This window comes from Medicago sativa, chromosome 6 (assembly GCF_051527215.1).
Source record: "Medicago sativa cultivar Bolivia chromosome 6, Bolivia_mono, whole genome shotgun sequence".
NCBI lineage: Eukaryota > Viridiplantae > Streptophyta > Magnoliopsida > Fabales > Fabaceae > Medicago > Medicago sativa.
Window position 1 is genome coordinate 45147755 of NC_140754.1, and position 20658 is coordinate 45168412.

At 36.0% G+C, this 20658-nt stretch overlaps 4 protein-coding genes, 1 non-coding gene and 1 pseudogene across 5 annotated transcripts; 2 read left to right on the forward strand and 4 right to left on the reverse strand.

Moving 5' to 3' along the window:
• Positions 1-3700: 3700 nt before the first annotated feature.
• LOC146915462 (small nucleolar RNA snoR137) lies at positions 3701-3843 on the reverse strand. Its single transcript, XR_015016945.1, has one exon. It is a non-coding gene; the product is annotated as a small nucleolar RNA snoR137 (small nucleolar RNA).
• Positions 3838-4438, reverse strand: LOC146915463 (large ribosomal subunit protein uL14-like). Its single transcript, XM_085716421.1, has 2 exons — positions 4253-4438; positions 3838-4169 (listed from the first exon to the last, which is right to left on the reverse strand). The coding sequence occupies exons 1-2, from the start codon at positions 4263-4265 to the stop codon at positions 3853-3855; spliced, it is 330 nt and encodes a 109-aa protein (XP_085572547.1). The 5' UTR covers positions 4266-4438; the 3' UTR covers positions 3838-3852.
• A 1346-nt stretch (positions 4439-5784) lies between these two features.
• Positions 5785-8446, forward strand: LOC146915464 (uncharacterized). Its single transcript, XM_085721354.1, has 3 exons — positions 5785-5868; positions 6826-7595; positions 7720-8446. The coding sequence occupies exons 1-3, from the start codon at positions 5785-5787 to the stop codon at positions 8444-8446; spliced, it is 1581 nt and encodes a 526-aa protein (XP_085577480.1).
• A 436-nt stretch (positions 8447-8882) lies between these two features.
• On the forward strand, positions 8883-12241 carry LOC146915465 (uncharacterized). Its single transcript, XM_085717844.1, has 7 exons — positions 8883-9635; positions 9725-9984; positions 10074-10277; positions 10357-10449; positions 10606-10710; positions 10904-11257; positions 11868-12241. The coding sequence occupies exons 1-7, from the start codon at positions 8912-8914 to the stop codon at positions 12006-12008; spliced, it is 1881 nt and encodes a 626-aa protein (XP_085573970.1). The 5' UTR covers positions 8883-8911; the 3' UTR covers positions 12009-12241.
• Positions 12242-12699: 458 nt separating this feature from the next.
• On the reverse strand, positions 12700-13086 carry LOC146915466 (uncharacterized). Its single transcript, XM_085721355.1, has one exon. The coding sequence runs from the start codon at positions 13084-13086 to the stop codon at positions 12700-12702; it is 387 nt and encodes a 128-aa protein (XP_085577481.1).
• A 638-nt stretch (positions 13087-13724) lies between these two features.
• Positions 13725-15564, reverse strand: LOC146915467 (uncharacterized; annotated as a pseudogene).
• Between the last annotated feature and the right edge of the window lie 5094 nt (positions 15565-20658).

Genomic DNA, 20658 nt, shown 5'->3' on the forward strand with positions numbered 1-20658 from the left:
GGGTTAAGAGTCAGTAAGAGTTTAGAAAAGAAAACAGAATACGTACAATTGGAGAAAAGAGCAAAAGTCAGAGAGAAATCTAGGAACGAAGAACGCAGCCGTTGGAATTTAGAAAAACAATCTAAGGTAAGGGTGAGACTAACTCTCATTAGTATCAAGTTATAATTCATAGAGATTGATCAATTGTTGTGGTTTTGAGAATTTGGTAATTAGGTAAAGAATCAATAAAATGGTAGAATCGAAGTGAATTTTTATGTAATTGATGTAGAAACATGATAATTTAGTCATATGAAACGTATAGACACCAATTCCTGTCGAATTTGAGGCTTGGGTAGTGAATTTAGATGCCTATGAGTGTGAACAGAGAGGCTGCGACAGACCTGTCTGTCATCGCTCGCCATTGCGAGTGAATCTGCTCGCCTCGCGAGTAAATCCCAACTCGCCATTGCGAGTACTGTTGTGCACTCGTGCGCTTCCCAGTTGAGCTCACCATTGCGAGTAGTGTAGCTCGCCTCGCGAGCTAGTGCAGTATAGACCTGCTGTTTTTGCGAATTCTTGTCTTTGGCTTGTTCCCATGTCGAGCTAGGTTCTGATGTAAATACTAAAGATGATGCTGTATAAAAATGATGTTCCAGCAGTTCTGTTTTGATATGATGATTACTTGTGAATAATTGTTAATGAATTTGTCAAATAAAGATGAAGAAGTTGCATTTGAGTCGTGTCGTTGTCGTTGCATATTCAGAGATGGGGGCTTAATGCCCGACAGGTCCCTTATGACCTTAAAGATGGGGGCTTAATGCCCGACAGGTCCACTATTGACCTTAGAGATGGGGGCTTAATGCCCTGGTGGTACCACATGCATGTTGAAGTTGTCTAAGATGTTGTTGTTTAGGATGAAGAGTCGTTGTTGCATTGTAGAGTCGTCATAACATGATATAAATGATGATTACTTGAGATGCTGTTGCTGTTCTTGATGATGATAATGTTGTTCCGACATTAATAGATGATGTTAACTGATGTTTATTTAATGTTGAACATATATATGTTCACTACTACAGAAATTGTTTTTTACATCAGTTGGAAACGACTTTTTACATCAGTTTGTAACCGATGTAAACTGATATGATGTGGTAAGTCCACATCCTTTCACATCAGGTTGCGACTGATGTGAAATCTTGAATTTCTACATCAAGTCCACTTGCACTGATGTAATAGACGCACTTTGAAATTTAACCCTGCAGTTTTCACATCAGTTATACGATGGGGACTGAAGTTAAATATGTATATTTCACATCAGTTTTCAAAATCACTGAAGTGAAATAATTTTTTTTTCTAAATATTTTTTTTAAATGGCTTATCAAATAAGCTTGACCCCTGCTTTTTTTAAATAGTAATAAAATGAAAACAAATTATGGATAATTTTAATGCAAAAAAAAAAGTTATATTATCTAATTGGATATTACATAATCAATCCTCAATATTCCAATATATAAAAGAGGCATAAGCATACAATATAGCTAGAAATAATCCAATAAAACAATTTTAGGCAGAAATTTCAAACAAAAAAAAAAAATCCACAGCAGAATCATTATTGGATTTCCCCAACCATGTCCAGTTTTAGGTTTGGAAACCCCAATACCTAAAGGAAGCATATAAATCATCACCCCAGGATCTGTTCCTCTTTGTATACTGAGTACACCATTCGTTAATGCACGTTCATAATAATCTGCGTATGAGACTTCTTTTGTCCATCTAAACAGGTGCCGCGAAACCTGAAATCATTATCTTGCAACATAAATACTTCAACAGAATAAACCAAGAATCATCTCTGAATATCAAGTAATGTATCACACTGACATAGGAACACATATTCAACAATAAATCATAAACATAATACCAATAAACTACCAATAAATATAATAACAATAAATCATAAACATAATACCAGATAATTAATTAATTTAATTAAGTTAATGTGAATCTGAAAGGTCACATGGACATGTTGCTAGGCTGAACCCCCTAACAGAAGACGCGTAGATCAATTCTTTGTGAAACACGTGTACGGCTATAGTGACCTTGTATTATCATTATAAGTGGTAGTCAAGCCTGTTCTAAATTACAGTTGTCGAAAATTTGCAGTGAAGAGCTTTGAAAAAGTGGTATTTCACAAATGAACCAATACAATACAATACAAGAAGTTAACACAAACCACTAAAGCTGAACCAATCATTTCATTTAAGAAAATTATGAAATCTAATATAAAAAATAGAAATCTAACAGGAAAAACTGAAAGAAGATAGACAAAATATGGTTACTCAACATCACATGATTTATTCTTTCCATATACATCAACATAATGATAAAATCAATGTAGAGCTTATTGACGAAAAATATACACTTTGCATGAGAAATGACTTCACTTGGGAATCCATAAGCCATGTTCACTTGGGAATCCATAACCCAACTTCTGTCAAGCTCATTGATTCCACAATACATGTGATAATTGGGATCTCCCTTCCTGTCCAAGTCTTTGTTTATGTGAACCTTGATGCAAGTGGAAAAAAATCACTAGCTAGAATTATGGTTTCTAGTCCAAGTGCAAGTTTTGTTAGCTTGATAATTCAAAAGTGGATGAACACTTCTATGGAAATTGTGGGATTAATATCTTTTTATGCTACTGAAGGTTTACTTTTGGCCATGACATTGAGCCTTGTTATTGGTAAAATGTCTTCTAATGGTTGTGGAAATAAGTATGTGGTTGTCAAACAAAGTGGCAATCATGGAAATATCACATGCACACCTCCATATATTTTTCTTGGTAATATCATTTATGTGAAAATTATTTGCCATGATTTTTCAAAAATGATTGATATGCGTGAGATTGGGCCATGGGCATTAATTGATCTAACAATCAATCTGTGCAAAGTTATTATTGTTATTGATGACAAGCCTCCCACTGTGAGCTTTTATGCAGATGTGCTTGTTCACGAGTCTTATTTTGATCCTATGCAACTAAATCCACTTATGAACTATGGGATTCTTGACTCTTGGCCAACTAGTGCTATTTACAATTTTGTTTGTGCTGGGATTACACATTCAGGGTATTATGACTATGATGCAGTTGATTGGCATATAGCTTGGGTTTCCAAAGTTGTTGGTAGTATATCCCCTGTTGAAAAGCGAGACTCTCCACCTGTTAAACACTCATGTTTCAAACAGTGGCATCTAGGAGTGTTCTCTTGTGACAATTTCAACCTTGAGGACAAGGTTGATTTTAATGGGGGCGGTAATGTAATGATCCCAAATAGAGAAAACCATGTCATCAAATGAGGGTAGCATGCTTGTTATAACTAAAAGGACACGTAGACAAGTATTGGAGGAAAGGGGTACATTAAGGAGTGAACAAGGCATATATAAGGAAAATAAGACATTGAAAGAAGGCATTGAATATGTGATTGAAATTCTGATTCTCTCTCTCCTTCTCTGATTGTTCTTGTTCTCCCTTCCCCTTTATCCTTCTTTAACTTTCAATTTCACTTCTATTATGTACTTAACAGTTATTTCCTTTGTGTTGCTTAGTTCTCTGTTATAGAATTATTGAGACCATTACACAATCAAATTTGATTCTATATGTGCATAATTGATTATGACATGTTTCAATTCACTCAATCAATTTTAATCAACACTTATATATAAAACGAGATTTACCAGCAGACAGGTAGCACAATGAAACAAAATTACGCACCATGCTGTTTAAGACTGGCAATAACACAGTTATATGCTTCTCCATTGTGAATGACCAATCAGAACACAGATCACTCATCATGAATTTACAGAAGCAACATTTCAAAATCAACAACATGAATCAAAACAGCGTTTGTTACCTTCAAAGTACATGAAGACACCGTCCTTTCGGCGCCATGGCTTATGCTGACGAACGATGACAGCTGGCAAAACATTCTTCCTGAGATCAGGCTTTCCCTTCTTCACAGTAGCCATCACCACGTCACCAGCACAAGCTGAAGGAAGACGATTCAACCTACCCTTGATTCCCTTCACGGAGATGATGTACAGATTCTTTGCTCCGGTGTTATCAGCACAGTTCACCGTCGCTGCCACTGGTAGACCCAGTGACATACGGAACTTGTTCCCCGCGGAACCACCACGACCTAATCAGAAAATAGGGATACATATCAGAAAAAGAGAACAATACAATTGAATCTGAGAAAGGATTCACAATCACTGTACATACCTCTCTTCGACATGGTTGCGTTCTTTGTTGCCACCGCTCTCAATCGAACAAGAACCGTCAACTTGAACTGTACATGCCGAATCTGATTTTGATGACGACATGATTGCTTCCTCAATCGAACAAGAACAAGAAGAAGAGGACGGTGGTGGATTGTGTAGTGAAAGGGAAAGTGAATGGAACGGTGATTGAATGAGTGAAGGGAAAGTGGATTACAATACATGAAAGGATAAGGTCAAAGTAAAAGTTTGGTTTTACATCAGGCACTTCTCACCCAATGATGTGAAAAAAATAGACAAAGTTTTTACTCATATTGCGAAAATGCCACCGCGTTTTTTTCCCATCATTCCAATAATCCACTGATGTAAATGGTACATGCTATTAAGAATTCCCCTCATGTGCATATTTCAACTGATGTAAAAACTCAAAATGTGTATGTTTTCCTTCAGTTATTTTGCGACTGATGTGAAAACTAAAACCCTTATGATGTAAAATATATATTTTGTAGTAGTGGTTGATTACTCTTTATGAATTATTATTTGCTATTAATGAATGTGAAATCTCACCCCTTCTACTTGAAAATGTTGCTCTTCGTATGAGTAACTTGCAGGTAACCAAGAATAGTGCTGTTGTGAGTAATCTCTGCCGTGTTGTCTAGGATGCTCTGATACGTAACGGGATGGGGATTGTCTGATGCATGTTTTCCTTCTTACGTATTTTCTTTCATTATTGTTGAACTATTTTCAAGAGGATTATTTAAGATGTTAAATGTTGTGGCTTTTGAGTGCCAAGGATTTCTATAAGATGATGTAAAACTAATTCCGCTACATGATTGTTTGATTTTTATAACGACTGAGAGAGAGAGAGAGAGAGAGAGAGAGAGAGAGAGGATTGTTTAGAAATCACTATGTTGAAATCCAACTCATATCCAATTTCGAGACATCAACAGCTCCGGATCATGGTATGACTTTGTCCATATATATGGCAAGTTATATGTAGAGTTTAGTTCTCAAAAATTGAAGAAAAAGTTTAGGTAGCAGTGGAAATATGTTAAGTGTGTTGATAGGTTGTTAAGCGTAGATTTATTTATTGTCGCCTTGGCTCCACGTTAATTACTAAACATGACATGACTGGCCAAGTAAAAATTAGTGGGATAAGTGGGTTAAAGATGGAAAATGGTCTAAATAGTAGTTTTTTTTTTAAACCAAAAGTGGAGCAGTAGTAAGCTACTACCACCAGAAATATATTAAGAGGAAAACCAAGAAAAGCAACAAAAAAGGAGGGGGACCAAACCGAAACCTCCTCAAGAGGGTACAAATCTAAAGATAGGCCAACCTATCTTGTTTTCTACATAGGGTTTCTAAATAAAAGAAAGAAGATTATACCAGCAAGTTAAATGATCCAGAGTTAACCCTACATTACCTAGGCTATCAGCACACTGATTTCCTTCCCTAAAGATGTGAGAAACCAAGAAATTCATGTTTCTAGTTAAACATAAACAATTGTACCATCTATTTCTTAAATGCCAAGGCACCATGGAATTTGACTTGCACTACAACATTTTTGACCTTAGGCAACGAAACTTTAGGCCAGGGATGAAAAACCGTGACCTTATGGGTGTATACGCCACGGATTTTCACGCGTTGACAAGTTTCTATATTTTGTTTAATACCTTAATGAAATCTGTTGCCTATTCGTTTTAATCCACGGTTCTTTAGGTGTGGAAATAACATAGCCGTGGCCAATTTCCTATAGGCAACGACCTTTATTCGTTGACATTTAAACTTGAATCCAAATCCGTCGCGTTTTCTTATTTAAAAAGATGCGAGTATTAAACCCTGGCCTATACTTCATTTGGCGACGGATTTTAAATATCTTAAGCCACTCTAAAATAACGGTGGCTGTTAGTTTTTGGAATCCATAGCCTAAACTATTTCATTTTCCCGCGAAATCTCCCTCCCTTGTTTTTCGATTTTTTTTTCTTAAGACCATCTCTCTATTTTTATATTATATTTAATAATAATAATAAACATTAAAAAAGAAGTACATACATAACTTCAGAAACGTGACCCATTCACTCCCAACTCTCGTCTTCACTTCGAACTCTCGTCTTCACTCCCTTAAAATCTCGTTCTTCACCCTCCAGTCATGAATCTTCACTAATCTCAGCCATCTCTTGAATCACCATGAATCCAGGTCTCTCTCTCTCTCTCTCTCTCTCTCTCAAATTTAACTTTTAGGGTTTTTTAATTTAGGATTTTTTAATTTGGGACTAATTTGGGATTTTATGATTGTTAATTGAGTTTTTAATGATTTTGATTAAAGGGTTGTTGGGTTGGATTTTGATTAAAGGTTTGTTAATTTAGGGTTGTTGGGTTTGACTAAAAAATGAAGGAAAAAAAACTGAAACAAAGCTTTTTGTTTTTGTGTCTATGTTCGTGTGAATTGGTCCTAAAAAGGGTTACTTCAAACCACCTGATCTTGATTCCTTGTTTGTTTATGTAGCCAGAAAAGAAGCTTGTGCCTAAAAAGTTTCAATCTTTTTGGGTTTCATTTCTTGTTTTGTTTCATATTAGTCCTGTTTATTTGTGGTTTTTTCTTTGAGTGCACACGAGAAGACTATTTTTTGTGATGTTTTGAAGGCTGCAAAATTACCAGATGGGACTGCATCAAACATTTCAAAATGTGTTCAAGTTAGTAATAAGAAAATATTTGGGTATAAGAGTCATGACGCACATTTCATGTTACATTACTTATTACAAGTAGCAATAAGAAGCACCTTACCCAATACGGTGGCTGAACCTTTAATTCGCCTTGGGTTATTTTTTCGATCTCTATGTAGAAAAGTTATTCAAGTCAAAGATTTGGATTTCTTAGAAGCAGAGATTGTAGAAATTCTTTGCCAAATGGAGATGATTTTCCCTCCTAGTTTTTTTGACATAATGGTTCACTTACCTATTCATTTGGCAAATGAAGTTAGATTAGGTGGTCCTGTTCAATTCCGTTGGATGTATCCCACAGAAAGAAACTTATGTAAACTTAAAAGGTATGTCCGCAACAGAGCTCATCCTGAAGGTTCTATTGCTGAGGCGTATGTGGTTGAAGAAGCAGTGACATATTGCTCAAGATATGTGCATAAGAGTGTAGACACGAGGTTGAATAGAAAGAGTCGAAATTATGATATTAGTGATTTATGTGATGTGGATTTATCCGATTACTTTTCATGTATTGGTCGTCCTTTAGGAGGGAAGAAAAATGGCAAACCATTTTTTCTAGATTCAACTACAAAATCCCAAGCCCATAGATACCTCTTGTTCAATTGTGATGAAGTTGACACATACATCAGGTATCATAATGGTTCAATTATTCTTGTACTCACATATATATACATGTTGTTATCTTTCAAGGGAGCATAGTGTTTTTTCTAGGTAGTTTGTTTTTTCCTAATAGATAATAAGTTATCTTTGTAGGGAGCATGATGATATTGTTCATAGTCAAACCAAAGGACCAAAGTGGATCAAGGCCAAAACCCAAAGCCAAGATTTTAGTGAATGGTTTAAAACTCGAGCCTTAAAAGATGATGTATCAATTCAGCTGAAACATTTCTCTAGAGGTCCATGTGATATAGCAAAAAGGTTGTCTGGTTACATCATTAATGGATATAGATTCCATACTATGAAACGAGAATCGAGACGTAAAACTCAAAATTCGGGTGTAACTTTGGTTTCATTGACTCCAAGTTTTGCAAGCTCTAAGGATGAAAATCCTAAGACTGAAGCTGTCACATACTATGAAGCAATTAGTGATATAATTGAGTTAAACTATTATGATCAGTTTAAATTTGTGTTGTTTAAATGTGATTGGTTTGAGGTTGAAGAAGAAAAATATGCAACATATGTGTATTTCAACAAAAAGTGCTGCCAAAATGATTCTTTTGTGCTACCTTCTCAAGTCCAACAGTGTTTTTATGTCCAAGATCCACTTGATGCAAATAGGCATTATGCTATGCAAACATTTCCTAGAGATTTATTTAGTATGGGGGACCCATCAGATTTAATGGTCCATGATGCTTATCAAAGTGATCTGTTTGATGGTGAATTGAATTGGGTGAGGGAAGATATTCCTGGAACAATTGATGAGATACCTCCGGTTGCTATGGAAGAAACAAGAGATGAAGATGATTCTGATGATGACTAGTCCCTTGAGAAGAGTTTTAAATTATTTTTTGTTAAACTCAATACTTTGATGTAACATGAGTTACCTTTTGATTAAATTGTAAATGAGATCTTTATGTTCAAACAATATCTTTCTCATTATATTTTAAATGAAATCTTTTGATTGTAAAATTAATCTTTATTTCATTTTAATGCATAATCAGGTTTATTTCTGTTTGTCCTTTTTAATTGATGGTTGTTTTGAGTATCCCTCAATTTGTTTCTATGTTCCGATTGACCTTTTTTTTTCTGTTCAGATTGACCATTGTTTTTCAGTTCAGATTGACCATTCTTTTTTTTTTCTTCAGGAAAAATGAAAAAGGAAACACAAAAGAAAAATATGAATTCTCATCAGAAGGGTCAAAGGGGTGGTTCCAGTTTTGAGCTTCCAGTGGTAAATTCAAGTGCTAAATTGCTACAGAGTTACAAAATCAAGCGTGAGGATAGAATGGCCGATCTTGGACAAACTAAGGTGCGTATAACTGAAGTTGAAGCTCCTAGTATCAAGCCAAATCATCCACCAACGAATAACCAGTTCAAGCTATCTATGTTTGCAACAACCTCCAAAACAAATTTGAATTCAAACAAGGAGCCTGAACCAAAGAATAAAGTGTCTGATAATGCAAGTAGGAATCAACCTAAGATTTCTTCAGAAAGGAGTGTAGAAATGGAAGTATCCTTGAAAAAACACAAAGGTCAATCTTTGGTATCTAAAATCCAAAATTCAAAGGGCCAATCTTCGGCTCAAGGTAAAGGTCTGACACCTACACAGATTCATGATCCAAAGAAACAGCCAATGAAAACAAAAATGATTGAAGGTGTATCAATGGAAAGACAACAAACTGTCAAAACCAATTTGGTTGAAAATGCTAGTTCAAAGATAAAGGAACAGCTACAAAACAAGAAAGTATTTGAAAATGACAAATCAAGGGAAAGGGAGCAGCCTAGGAAAAGGGTGGTGGTTCAAGATGAATCAATGGTAAGGAATGAAAGTGGTAGCAAGAAGACAAAAAGAACCCCTCTGTGTCCATCAATGTCAATTGATGGCTTTCTTAAAGAAAATGGGAAAGATGTTAATAAAGAGATTCAAAATTTAGTTGAAGAGGAAGGAGACATCGTTATGGAAGAACAAGAAGAAAATGCGGACAATGAGGAAGCTGCAGAAGCAAATGGTGATGTTTTATCTTACATTATATTGTTAATCATGTGTTTGTAATGTGTGATGTGTTATCTTACATTATATTGTTAAATGTGAAAACAGGGACAACTAAGAAAAAAACACGAGGACCAACACGGTGTCTACAAATATATGGAAGAGAATATTGTGAAGATGTTACACTAGACAATGAAGGGGAGATAATTGGACCCAATGATAAAACTGTTACAGATGTGGGAAATTTCCTAGGAACTATAGCAAGGAATTCAACTCTTTGTCCTTTGATCTATACGAACTTCAAAGATCTGCTCAAAGAAGAAGAGGATAATAAGACTCGTAAGGAGCGTCTATGGATATATATTAATGTATGGGAAGTAAAATTTCATACTTGTTTCAATCATAAAATATTTATCAACGTTTGATGACATTTTTTTAATTTTTTTAATTTTTGTAGAGGAGGTTCAATATTGCTGATAAAGGAGAGAAAGCGGTGTTTTCCCGCATTAATGATGCTTGGAGAAGACACAAATCCTGGATCAAGAAAAATCATTTTCTGAAGTACACCACAATGAAGGAAAGATTAAAAAACCGTCCGGATTGCATATCTGAATGTCATTTTCGAAAACTGTTGATATATTGGAAACATAATAATGTCCAAGTAAGCAAGCGTTTAGCTTAATAATTATTTCAAGAAAAGATTGATATATTGGAGAGTGATATCATTTAATTTATTGCAGACCATTAGCAAAATAAATGCAGCTAATAGGAAAAAGCAAAAGTTTATGCATCGTGTGGGAACAACAAATTTTGCTAGAATTCGCGCAAAATTGGTATTATATTTTTATTATGTGTGTTTTTGTTTTTGTAATTTGGTTTGATTTATGGGCTTTAGTAACTAGTATGTCATTTTTATTATATTTTTATCATTTCATCTCTCACTTGTTAATTGGTATTTGTATTTTCAATATATATGATTACTAATGTAGCGGGAAAAGAAGGGTGGAGAAGAAGTAACCAAAGCTGAGATGTTCATTGAAACTCGAAAAGGCCGAAAAGGAAAAGAATTGGATGGAGAAACACAAAGTGCAATTGTAAGTTAAATTTTTCTTGTTAATGTTTTGGAGTTTGGGTTTTAATTTGTGATTGTTACAAGTGTTTTACAGAATTTCAATATAATTATATTATGTTCTGTCTTAGATGTATAAGCTGGGTAGTTAGTTTCTATCATATGATATGTTCAGCCACCAACTACCAACAATTTAATCTATCTATGTTTGATATTAGGATAAACTTGAAGAATCGCTTAAAACTTCAGCTGAAGCTGGAGAACAAACTTTTGAAACATTGTTAGGGAAAGAAAGGCCCGGTAGAGTGCGGTGTTTTGGAAGAACTGCCACACCATCATTATTAAACAAAAATGCTGAAATTTCTTTAATCAAAAAGCAATATGATGGTCAAATTGCTGAAATGTCACACAAGATGGGAGCAATGGAATCACTTTTGAAAAATGTGTACATGCAACAAAATCCACATTTAAGTGAAGAAGAAGTTGATAATATGTTGAGAAATCTTTTACACAAAGGTGATAGTCCAACACCACATTCATCGACATCAAACTACGCTCCTACTCAACAAAAGGTATAAATTAATCAAAATTGTGCTTTTGTTGTTTCTGCTTTTGTGTGGGCTGCTGCTGTCACGGATTGCAGGGGGCAATTTTTCTGGTTTGCTGGTTGGGTTGGTTTTTAGGTGGTGATGCAGGGATATGCATCAGCAGGCATGTTGCTTGGTGTATATTCCGGCATCACTATTGTTTTGGTTTTGGTGTTTAGGTGTGCCGCCTATACACGGCCCCTTTTGTATTTCTGTTGCTTTTTCGCGAGTTGTGGGAGTGCCTTACACCCTCTCTTCGTTGAATAAAATTTTCCGTTTCAAAAAAAAGAAAAAAAAGAATGATGATATTCAACTATATTTAAAGTAGATATGTTAGATTTTGGTTGTCCAACTTTAATATCCCAACACTATATTGCTTTTGTTGTTTCAACTATATTTAAAGTAGATGTGTTAGATTTTGTTCATTGGTTAACGATCAAAGTGAGATAAATATGAACTTGGTTTATCCTTTTTATTAGAATATAAGTGAAAGTTTAAGGTGCCATATTTTTTGTTGTCTAATTGTGAAAGGAGCATGCTATTATAGGTGGTTGATGATTATTTAACTTTGTTATTACTACTTTCATAATTTTAGGTTGGAAACAAAGATAATGATGAAGATGTTGATCCTCAATATGATCAAGACCTTCAAGATGATCATGATGATGATCCACAAAATGAGCTCCAAGATGATGCTTTTGATGTTGACCTACTTGAAGAATTTGATGAAGAGTAACCTTGATTCAAGTATGGGAAGATGGAAGATAATGTTTTGCTTTTTGTAATGATCAATGTTAACTATTAGTTATAACACTTTGATGTTTTTTGAAAGTCGTCTCAAAGTTTGGTACACTTCAAGTTATATTAATCTTTTAGATTTTAATCTTTTGAATTTATAAATGTATTAAGATATTATTGTCAAGTGCTTGAAGGTATATGAACAATTTATTAGATGCATCTAATTGATAATATTGCATAAAGTTTGATTTTAGACCAATCTATATATAAATGGAAAAAAATATATAAAGATGTATGACTATAGTTATAGTTGTATATATAATATATAATAGTGGATTAAAACAATAGGGCACGGTTTTATACACTATAGGCAAGGATTTTTTAATCTACAGACAAAGTCATATGTCTTGTCTATTCAAAACCGTGGCTGGTTTATACATTTTAAGCGACGGTTAAAACACATTGCTTCTAAATATCCGTGGCGTTTTCATGTACCCGCCACGCTTTTGATTCATTGCTAAACTGAAACCGTGGCTTAAAAGGAGCTAAAAAACCGTGGATTTTAATCAATTATGCCACGGATTGTACGATCCGTGGCTTAAAGCACAAAAACCGTGACATAAATGAATAGGCAACGGCCGTATATACCACGCCTGAAAATCGTGGCGTAAACCTTTAGGCTACGGTTATTAGGCTTCCAGCCACGATTTTCGGTCGTTGCCTAAAGCGAAAAATGTTGTAGTGTTGAAAGAATTTACCACCAAGGAAGAGTCAAGTTCCAGCCATAGGTGAGTCCAGTTTATTGAAGCTGCTATTTCAATGGCCCTCATAGCACCAGATAGCTCTGCGTGGAAAGCGTTGCCAACACCGGTGTTCTCAGCAAAATAGAAAACAAAATTTGCCTTATAGTTTCTAGATATTCCCCCACAAGCTGTTGTGCTATTATTAGCAGATCCATCCGTATTACATTTCATCCAGAGAGGCAAAGGAGGATTCGAGAAAATCTCCTTGATTAAAGGTGCTTTGGGAGGATGCAAAGCGATGTTGAATTTCTTGAGAAGATAAAAACTAGACATTGATATAGAAGTAGCATTTGTAAAGTTACCGGTTATGTTGACATTTGAAACTATGGAAGATATGGAACTTTTCCAAGGAATCTTTCTATTATTAAATCTAATTTGGTTTCTAGTGTACCAAATAGAATTAATAGTAAAAACTAGGGTTGCATTGATTACCACCTTGCATTGTTTGTTGGAAAACCTATTACTAAACTTCCATAAATCTTCCAAAGATTGAAAGTGTAAAGGTATATTAAATGTATGAGCTAGCCAATTCCAAATGCGCATAGCATAACCACAATCAAAAGACAAGTGAAGAGAGGATTCAGTAGCTGTGTTTCACATGGAACATAACCTCTAAGTTCTAGGTTTTCATCAGTGGGGAGCTTTCCCATCATAAGCCTCCAAACCATCATTGCTTTCGAAGGGGGAATGTCTCTATTCGGGATACACTTTGTCCAAGGGATCTTCAAAGGATGATGTTTCTTGAAATAGAATGCTTCTTTGAGAGGAAGAATTCCAACTGAGTTATGTTTCCAAATTAACTGATCTGGTTGATCGGCTATGGGAAGAATGGCTTGTTGCACCAGATTTTTGATCAAAGGGAAAATAGTTTTCAGAGTTTCAGGAAAATTCCAATGCTTGTTGACAATATACTATTTCACCTGCTGCAGATAAAGAGATGAAATTGTGATGGGGATTTGAAAATGATCATCAATTACCACACCGCTCCAATTATCACGCCAGAAGTTTGTTTTAAGACAATCACCAATTAGCCAAACAGTTTTAGCCTTAATAATCTGAAATTGATGCTTCATGCCGCTCCAAAGTGAAGAGAAAATATGATATGAAATGCAAGAATTACTTCTGTGCACTCTACTTCTAACCAACACTGCCCAGGTTTCTTCAGAGTGGAGCATCTCCCAACAAAACTTCAAACTAGAAGCTTCATTAAGACAGACCAAAGATTTGATGCCCAATCCTCCTTCATCCAGATCAAAACAAACCTTTTTCCATGAGACATTGACTAATTTTCTTTTATCGGTGTCCCCACTCCAAATGAAGTTTTTTATCCATCTCTCTATGTCTCTAAGCATGGAGATCGGCCAAGCATAGACTGGCATTGTGTGAAGAAGCATGTTGTTTATTACATACTATACCATTTGGACTCTCCCAGCCAAAGAGAGAAGAGAAGCTTTCCTTGAGGCCAATTTTGCTTTGATCTTGTCTGTAATAAGTTGAACGTGAATAGGTTTAGGCTTACCTATGAATATTGGAGCTCCCAAATATTTGAAAGGGAGCTCACAATATAATTAAGTCTTTCATTGCTAATTCCTCCAGAGTACATAGGAGACTTGGATACATTAATAATCTGTCATGAGCATGCATCATATCCAGTAAACAACTCCTTTAGGGCAACTCCTTCTGCGTAAAAACAACGGGAAGGAACCTGGAGCTGTCTAGTGCCATTGATCAGAGAGACATTTCCATTCTCTACTAATTTAGAGATACCCCTACTGAAAACTTCTTCAGCAATCCAAAAAATTAGAGGAGAGAGAGGATCTCCCTGCCTGACTCCTCTATTGCAGTAAAAAAACCATGTTGAGAGCCATTAAGGGAAATAGAGATTTTAGCAAACTTCAATATAGCATGAATCCAGTTAGAAAATGTATCATTAAATCCAAATTGGTGCAGGACTTTAAGAAGGAAATTCCAAATCAGTGTATCAAAAGCTTTGGACACATCAATTTTGAGTGCAAGATTACCTCCATAGCATTTTTTGTCAAGAAGATTTATAGCTTCTGAAGTGGTGGCTATGCAGTCTTTGATGTTTCTCCCCTTGATGAAACCTCTTTGTTCTTTGGAAATAATGTTGGGAAGAATAGAAGCCAGTCTATCTGCAATATTTTTAGAGAGGATTTTGAATTTGAAATTGGCAAGCGCAATTGGTCTGTACTTATCAATGGAATCAGCTCCTAGTGTTTTAGGAATCAAGATGATGGTGTTTGAGTTAAAGTTGGGAAGAATCCACCCTGTTGTAAAGAATTGGATGACCGCATTTTCCATATCTTTGTGAACACTATCCCAATAGGTTTGGAAGAAACTTGCTCCAAAGCCATCTGGACCCGGGGCTCCATCAGTGTTAAGGCTGAAAATTGGGTTTTTAATTTCTTTTGCAGATGGAAGCATGGTGAGTAAATTGTTGGTGTTGTCATGAACTAAACTGGGAATAACTTCTTCCATAAGATCCTGCTCTTGCAAAACAGTGTTAGTTGAAAATAAACATTTATAATAATTAACAACATGCTCAACAATGTGTGATGGATCAGTAACAATGACATCATCAATCTTTAGTGAAGAAATGATTTTTATTTTGTTCTTGATTTTGGAAACTCTATGGAAGTATTTGGTATTTCTGTCAACATCAACATGCTAGCTAAGCCTAGCTTTTTCTTGCCAAAAGACATTTTGTTTTTCCAGTGCATCATCCAAATTTAGGTGGGCTAATTTTGTTGGAACAAAATGTGTTTAACAATGAACCTCAAAGAGTTTTGATGATAACAAGGTATTAAAAATTGTAAATTGGACTAGCTAATATTTGTTCAAGTGTACAGGACCATAGTTAAAGTTACATCATTAATTGGTTCTGAATGAGCAAATAAAGAGCAAATGGAAATGAAGCTTAGACGATTCTGAAGGCAATACGCTCCTGAAAGTGGAAAGCGCTCCTGAAGAGAGTAAAACGCGCTCCTGAAGAATAGTGCTCCTGAAGACAAGAAGTCCAGAAGCCACATTATCAGAAGTTGCATCATCAGAAGCAGAAGAAGCTGCACCATCAGAAGCTGTAGAAGTTGCTTCATCAGAAGCTGCATCATCAGAAGCTGCCCATCAGAAGTCATTTCACCAGAAGCTGAAGATCAACTGGATTTGCAGAAGATTCAAAGAATTGAAGAATCTACATTGCAAAAGCTGTCTATTGGATTCGAAAACACAGCAGAAAATTAGTGGAACATTGCAACGGTCATTTCAAAGGTGTTTGAAGGCATGTGCTTGCAATTTGGACGAAAGCGTTGACATTGTACTTTGTACGAATTGTACAACCACGTTCTCCACTACTCTGTTTTGTGTCCACGCTACAAGACAAGAAAACAGCTCCAGAATACGGTCTCGCCTGCATATATGTTCCTTTGGATAAGGAATGGATTTCAAATTGGTTCTTCATAGGACAACAACCAAATCAGGTAAAAGATCATTGGTGAAAGATCAAGCTTCAACAACGACTCTTTGGTGTGCTGGCAATTTCACAACGTCTCTTTCACACCTCTATATAAAGGAGTAAAGACCTAGAGATTTGGTAATGCAAGAACTCTGAACGAAAGACTCACAACATTTTTACAAGTGCCAAACCTCTGCTGAAATTGTTCTGCATTCACTTAGAATTTCTGTGTCTCAAAGTCATATCTTAGAAATTCTTAAGTCCATTGAGTCTGTATCTGATTTATATTGTGAGCACCTCTGATTGTATATCAAGTGTTCAACCTTAAACAATTTTCTGTGTAAATTTGTTTAGTTAGGAAGTCTCTTGCAGTTGTGCTTGAGCAGGAAGTCTCTTGATTGTGTTCTTTAGCAAAGGAAGTCTCTAGCTTGTGTGCTTGAGCAAAGGAAGTCTCTTGCTTGTGTGCTTGAGCAATTGTAATCAGATATTACTCTTAGTGAAATCTCCTTGGAAGTGCAAGGGGGACTGGACTACTTCCGGATTGTGGAAGGAACCAGTATAATTGCTTTGTGTCGTTCTTCTTCCCTCTCTCTGTTTTATTCCGCTGCATTTAGATTATGACCATCACTTCAAAAGCTGTCTCACTTAGCTTCTGATCAGTGTGTTCAGTTTTTAGGAGAAACGAAGAATTTTTCAAAACACAATTCAACCCCCCTTCTTGTGTTTTTCTCACCTTCAATTGGTATCTAGAGCCTTGGTCTGTTGTGTAACACTTAACCGTGCAACAGTTAAAGATCTGAGAAAAACATGTCTACTCCTCCTCCTGCTGGTTCTGGTGATACTAGCTATAAACATGTCTCACATGATTATAGTGATAGTAAGAAATCCAGTGTTGGAAAAGTTCCAAAGTTCAATGGAGATGCTGAAGAGTTCTCTTGGTGGAAGACCAACTTTTACAGTTACATCATGAGCCTAGATGAAGAATTATGGGATATTCTGGAAGATGGTGTTGGTGATTTAGTTCTTGATGAAGAAGGAGCTGCTGTGGATAGAAAGAAACATACTCCAGAACTGAGGAAACTCTACAAGAAGCATCATATTATCAGAGGAGCCCTTGTCACTGCCATACCCAAAGCAGAATACATGAAGATGAGTGACAAATCCACTGCTAAAGCTATGTTTGCTTCTCTCTGTTCAAATTATGAAGGGAGCAAGAAGGTCAAAGAAGCAAAGGCTCTCCTGCTTGTACATCAGTACGAGTTATTCAAGATGAAGGATGATGAAACTATTGAGGAGATGTACTCAAGGTTTCAAACCTTAGTTTCTGGGCTACAGATTCTAAAGAAAAGCTATGTTGTTTCTGATCATGTAAGCAAGATACTCAGAAGCTTACCTGCCAGATGGAGACCAAAGGTGACTGCCATTGAGGAAGCTAAAGATTTAAACACTTTAAGTGTCGAAGATCTTGTTAGTTCTCTCAAAGTTCATGAGTTAAGTCTTAATGAACATGAGTCTACTAAGAAGAGTAAATCAATAGCTCTTCCATCCAAAGGCAAGTCATCAAAAGCTCTCAAAGTGGTTGAATCTGAAGAGGAAGAACAGTCAAGTTCAGATTCTGAACCAGATGCTGCTGAAATGGCCATGCTCTCAAACAGACTTCAATATCTGGCCAAGAAGAACAGAAAGTTTCTTTTCAGAAGGGGTAACTCCAGAAGCTCAAAGAAAGAAGATCAGAAGGGATGCTTCAACTGCAAGAAGCCGGGATACTTCATTGCTGAATGCCCTGATCTTCAAAGAGAAAAGTCAAAGGACAAGTCAAAGAGGTCTACATTCAAACCAAGCAAATTCAAGAAGCAGATTAAGCAGAGTTTAATGGCAACCTGGGATGATTTGGGTAGTGAATCTGGATCTGATAAAGAGGAAGCTGATGAAGATGCAAAGGTAGCTGTTGGGTTGGTAGCAACAGCAACTTCAGAAGCTGAATCAGATTCAGACTCAGAAGATGAAAACGAGGTATATTCCAAAATTCCCAGAGATGAACTTGTTGAGTCACTTAAAGAACTTCTTACACATTTTGAAGTAAGAACCAATGAGTTGAAGGATTTAAAAGAAAAATATGTTGAGTTGGTACAACAGCAAAAATCAACTCTTTTGGATCTGAAAGCTTCTGAACAAGGACTTAGGGGCTTTGACTTCATGTGTAAAACATATGAAGATCAGCTCAGGTTCTTATGTCAGAAGCTACAAGAAAAGTGTAATGAAAAACCTTTAAGTAACCATGAAATTGCTCTTGAAGATTTTATTATATCTGGCATTGACAGAAGCAGAGTAGCTTCTATGATTTATAGCATTTACAAGAACAATGGCAGAGGAATTGGTTTTCCAGAAGTGAAACTTGAGAAAACCAATCTAAAATCTTGTTGTGAATGCATCAAGGAAGGTCTGAAAACCTTCTTTGTACCAGAAGGGGCTGAGTTGGAAACTGTTGTTCAATCAGAACCTGAAGCTTCTAGTTCTAAGGCTAAGATCACTTCAAAGCCAAAGAACTCTAAGTCAAAGGCTATGATCAAATCTGATTCCAAGACTTCAAAGGTTAGGATCCTGAAAAGATCAGAACCTATTCCTCAGAGTCTGGTGAAACCAAAATCTGGGGTTCTGAAGTCTAAGTTTCAGAAGAAGACAGTTACTGCTTCTGAAGTACCAAAACCTAAGGTGATGGTTAATCAGAAGCAACCCAACTTACAGCACAAGGTACAAGAAGTGAAGAGTAAAGCCTTAAGTACTAACCTTCCAGGACCCATAGAACAATGGGTACCTAAATCTAAAAATGTCAATGATGCAGGTATGTCTAAAAGCAGTGCCAAAGCAAAGATCATGGTACCTAGACAGCGGTTGCTCAAGACACATGACAGGAGACAAGTCCATGTTCCTCAGCCTAACAATGAAAGAGGGAGGAAATGTGAAATTTGGAGGCAACCAGTCAGGCAAGATCATAGGTACAGGAACTATTGGTAATTCCTCTACCTCAATTAATAATGTATGGTTGGTAGATGGTCTTGAACATAACCTTTTGAGCATTAGTCAATTTTGTGATAATGGTTATGATGTGCTTTTTGAAAAACCCAACTGTACAGTAATCAACAAGGAAGACAAATCCATTGTGTTCAGAGGAAAGAAAGTTGACAATGTTTATAAAATCAATTTTTCTGAACTGGCTGATCAGAAGGTGATTTGCCTACTATCAGTGAATGATAAGAAATGGATGTGGCACAGAAGGTTGGGACATGCTAACTGGAGGTTAATCTCTAAGCTTAGTAAGTTACAACTTGTGAAAGGGCTACCAGACATTGATTATCATTCAGATGCACTCTGTGGTGCATGTCAGAGAGGGAAAATTGTGAAATCATCTTTTAAAACCAAAGACATTGTTTCAACCTCAAGACCTTTAGAATTACTCCATATTGATTTATTTGGACCAGTGAGTACTGCATCCTTATATGGAAGTAAATATGGATTAGTCATTGTTGATGATTACAGCAGATGGACTTGGGTAAAATTCATAAAGAGTAAAGATGTTGCATGTGATGTATTCAGTAGCTTCTGCACTCAAATTCAATCTGAAAAAGAATCAAAAATTTTGAAAGTCAGAAGTGATCATGGTGGAGAATTTGAAAATGAGCCATTTGAAGCTTTTTGTGAAAAACATGGAATTTTCCATGAATTCTCTTCTCCTAGAACACCACAACAAAATGGGGTTGTAGAGAGAAAGAATAGAACTTTACAAGAAATGGCCAGAACCATGATTCATGAAAACAATTTACCAAAACATTTTTGGGCAGAAGCAGTGAATACGGCATGCTATGTTCAAAACAGGATCTATATCAGACCTATTTTGGAGAAAACAGCATATGAACTCTTTAAAGGAAGAAAACCCAATATCTCTTACTTTCATCAATTTGGATGTACATGTTACATTCTGAACAACAAGCTCTACCTAAAGAAATTTGATGCCAAGGCCCAAAGAGGAATCTTCTTAGGTTACTCTGAAAGGTCAAAGGCATACAGAGTGTATAATTCAGAAACACTCTGTGTTGAAGAATCTATGCACGTTAAATTTGATGACAAGGAGCTTGAAGATAAAACTTCAAATCAAGATGAAAGTTTTGCAGAGATACAGGTTCCTGAAGTTACTCCAGAACCTGATCAGATAGCTGAATCTGAAGATATTCCAGAAGCTGAACCCACATCAGAAGCGCAGGATGAAGCTGCTTCTGATGAAGCACAAGATGGCTCACATCAAGAAGATCCTCCCAGAAACACATTCAAACACAAGTCTTCACATCCTGAGGAGCTAATCATTGGAAACAAAGATA

What these genes read in the sequence shown, in the direction of transcription:
- LOC146915464 (XM_085721354.1), top strand. Translation starts at nt 5,785, where the DNA reads ATGGAATTTGACTTGCACTACAACATTTTTGACCTTAGGCAACGAAAC. An exon ending in AAAACCGTGACCTTATGGGT is followed by an intron (nt 5,869 to 6,825) that starts GTATACGCCACG and finishes GTTTCATATTAG; the next exon opens with TCCTGTTTATTTGTGGTTTT. An exon ending in GAAGTTGACACATACATCAG is followed by an intron (nt 7,596 to 7,719) that starts GTATCATAATGG and finishes TTATCTTTGTAG; the next exon opens with GGAGCATGATGATATTGTTC.
- LOC146915465 (XM_085717844.1), top strand. Translation starts at nt 8,912, where the DNA reads ATGGCCGATCTTGGACAAACTAAGGTGCGTATAACTGAAGTTGAAGCT. An exon ending in GGAAGCTGCAGAAGCAAATG is followed by an intron (nt 9,636 to 9,724) that starts GTGATGTTTTAT and finishes ATGTGAAAACAG; the next exon opens with GGACAACTAAGAAAAAAACA. An exon ending in GAGAAACACAAAGTGCAATT is followed by an intron (nt 10,711 to 10,903) that starts GTAAGTTAAATT and finishes GTTTGATATTAG; the next exon opens with GATAAACTTGAAGAATCGCT.
- LOC146915466 (XM_085721355.1), bottom strand. Translation starts at nt 13,086, where the DNA reads ATGTCTAGTTTTTATCTTCTCAAGAAATTCAACATCGCTTTGCATCCT.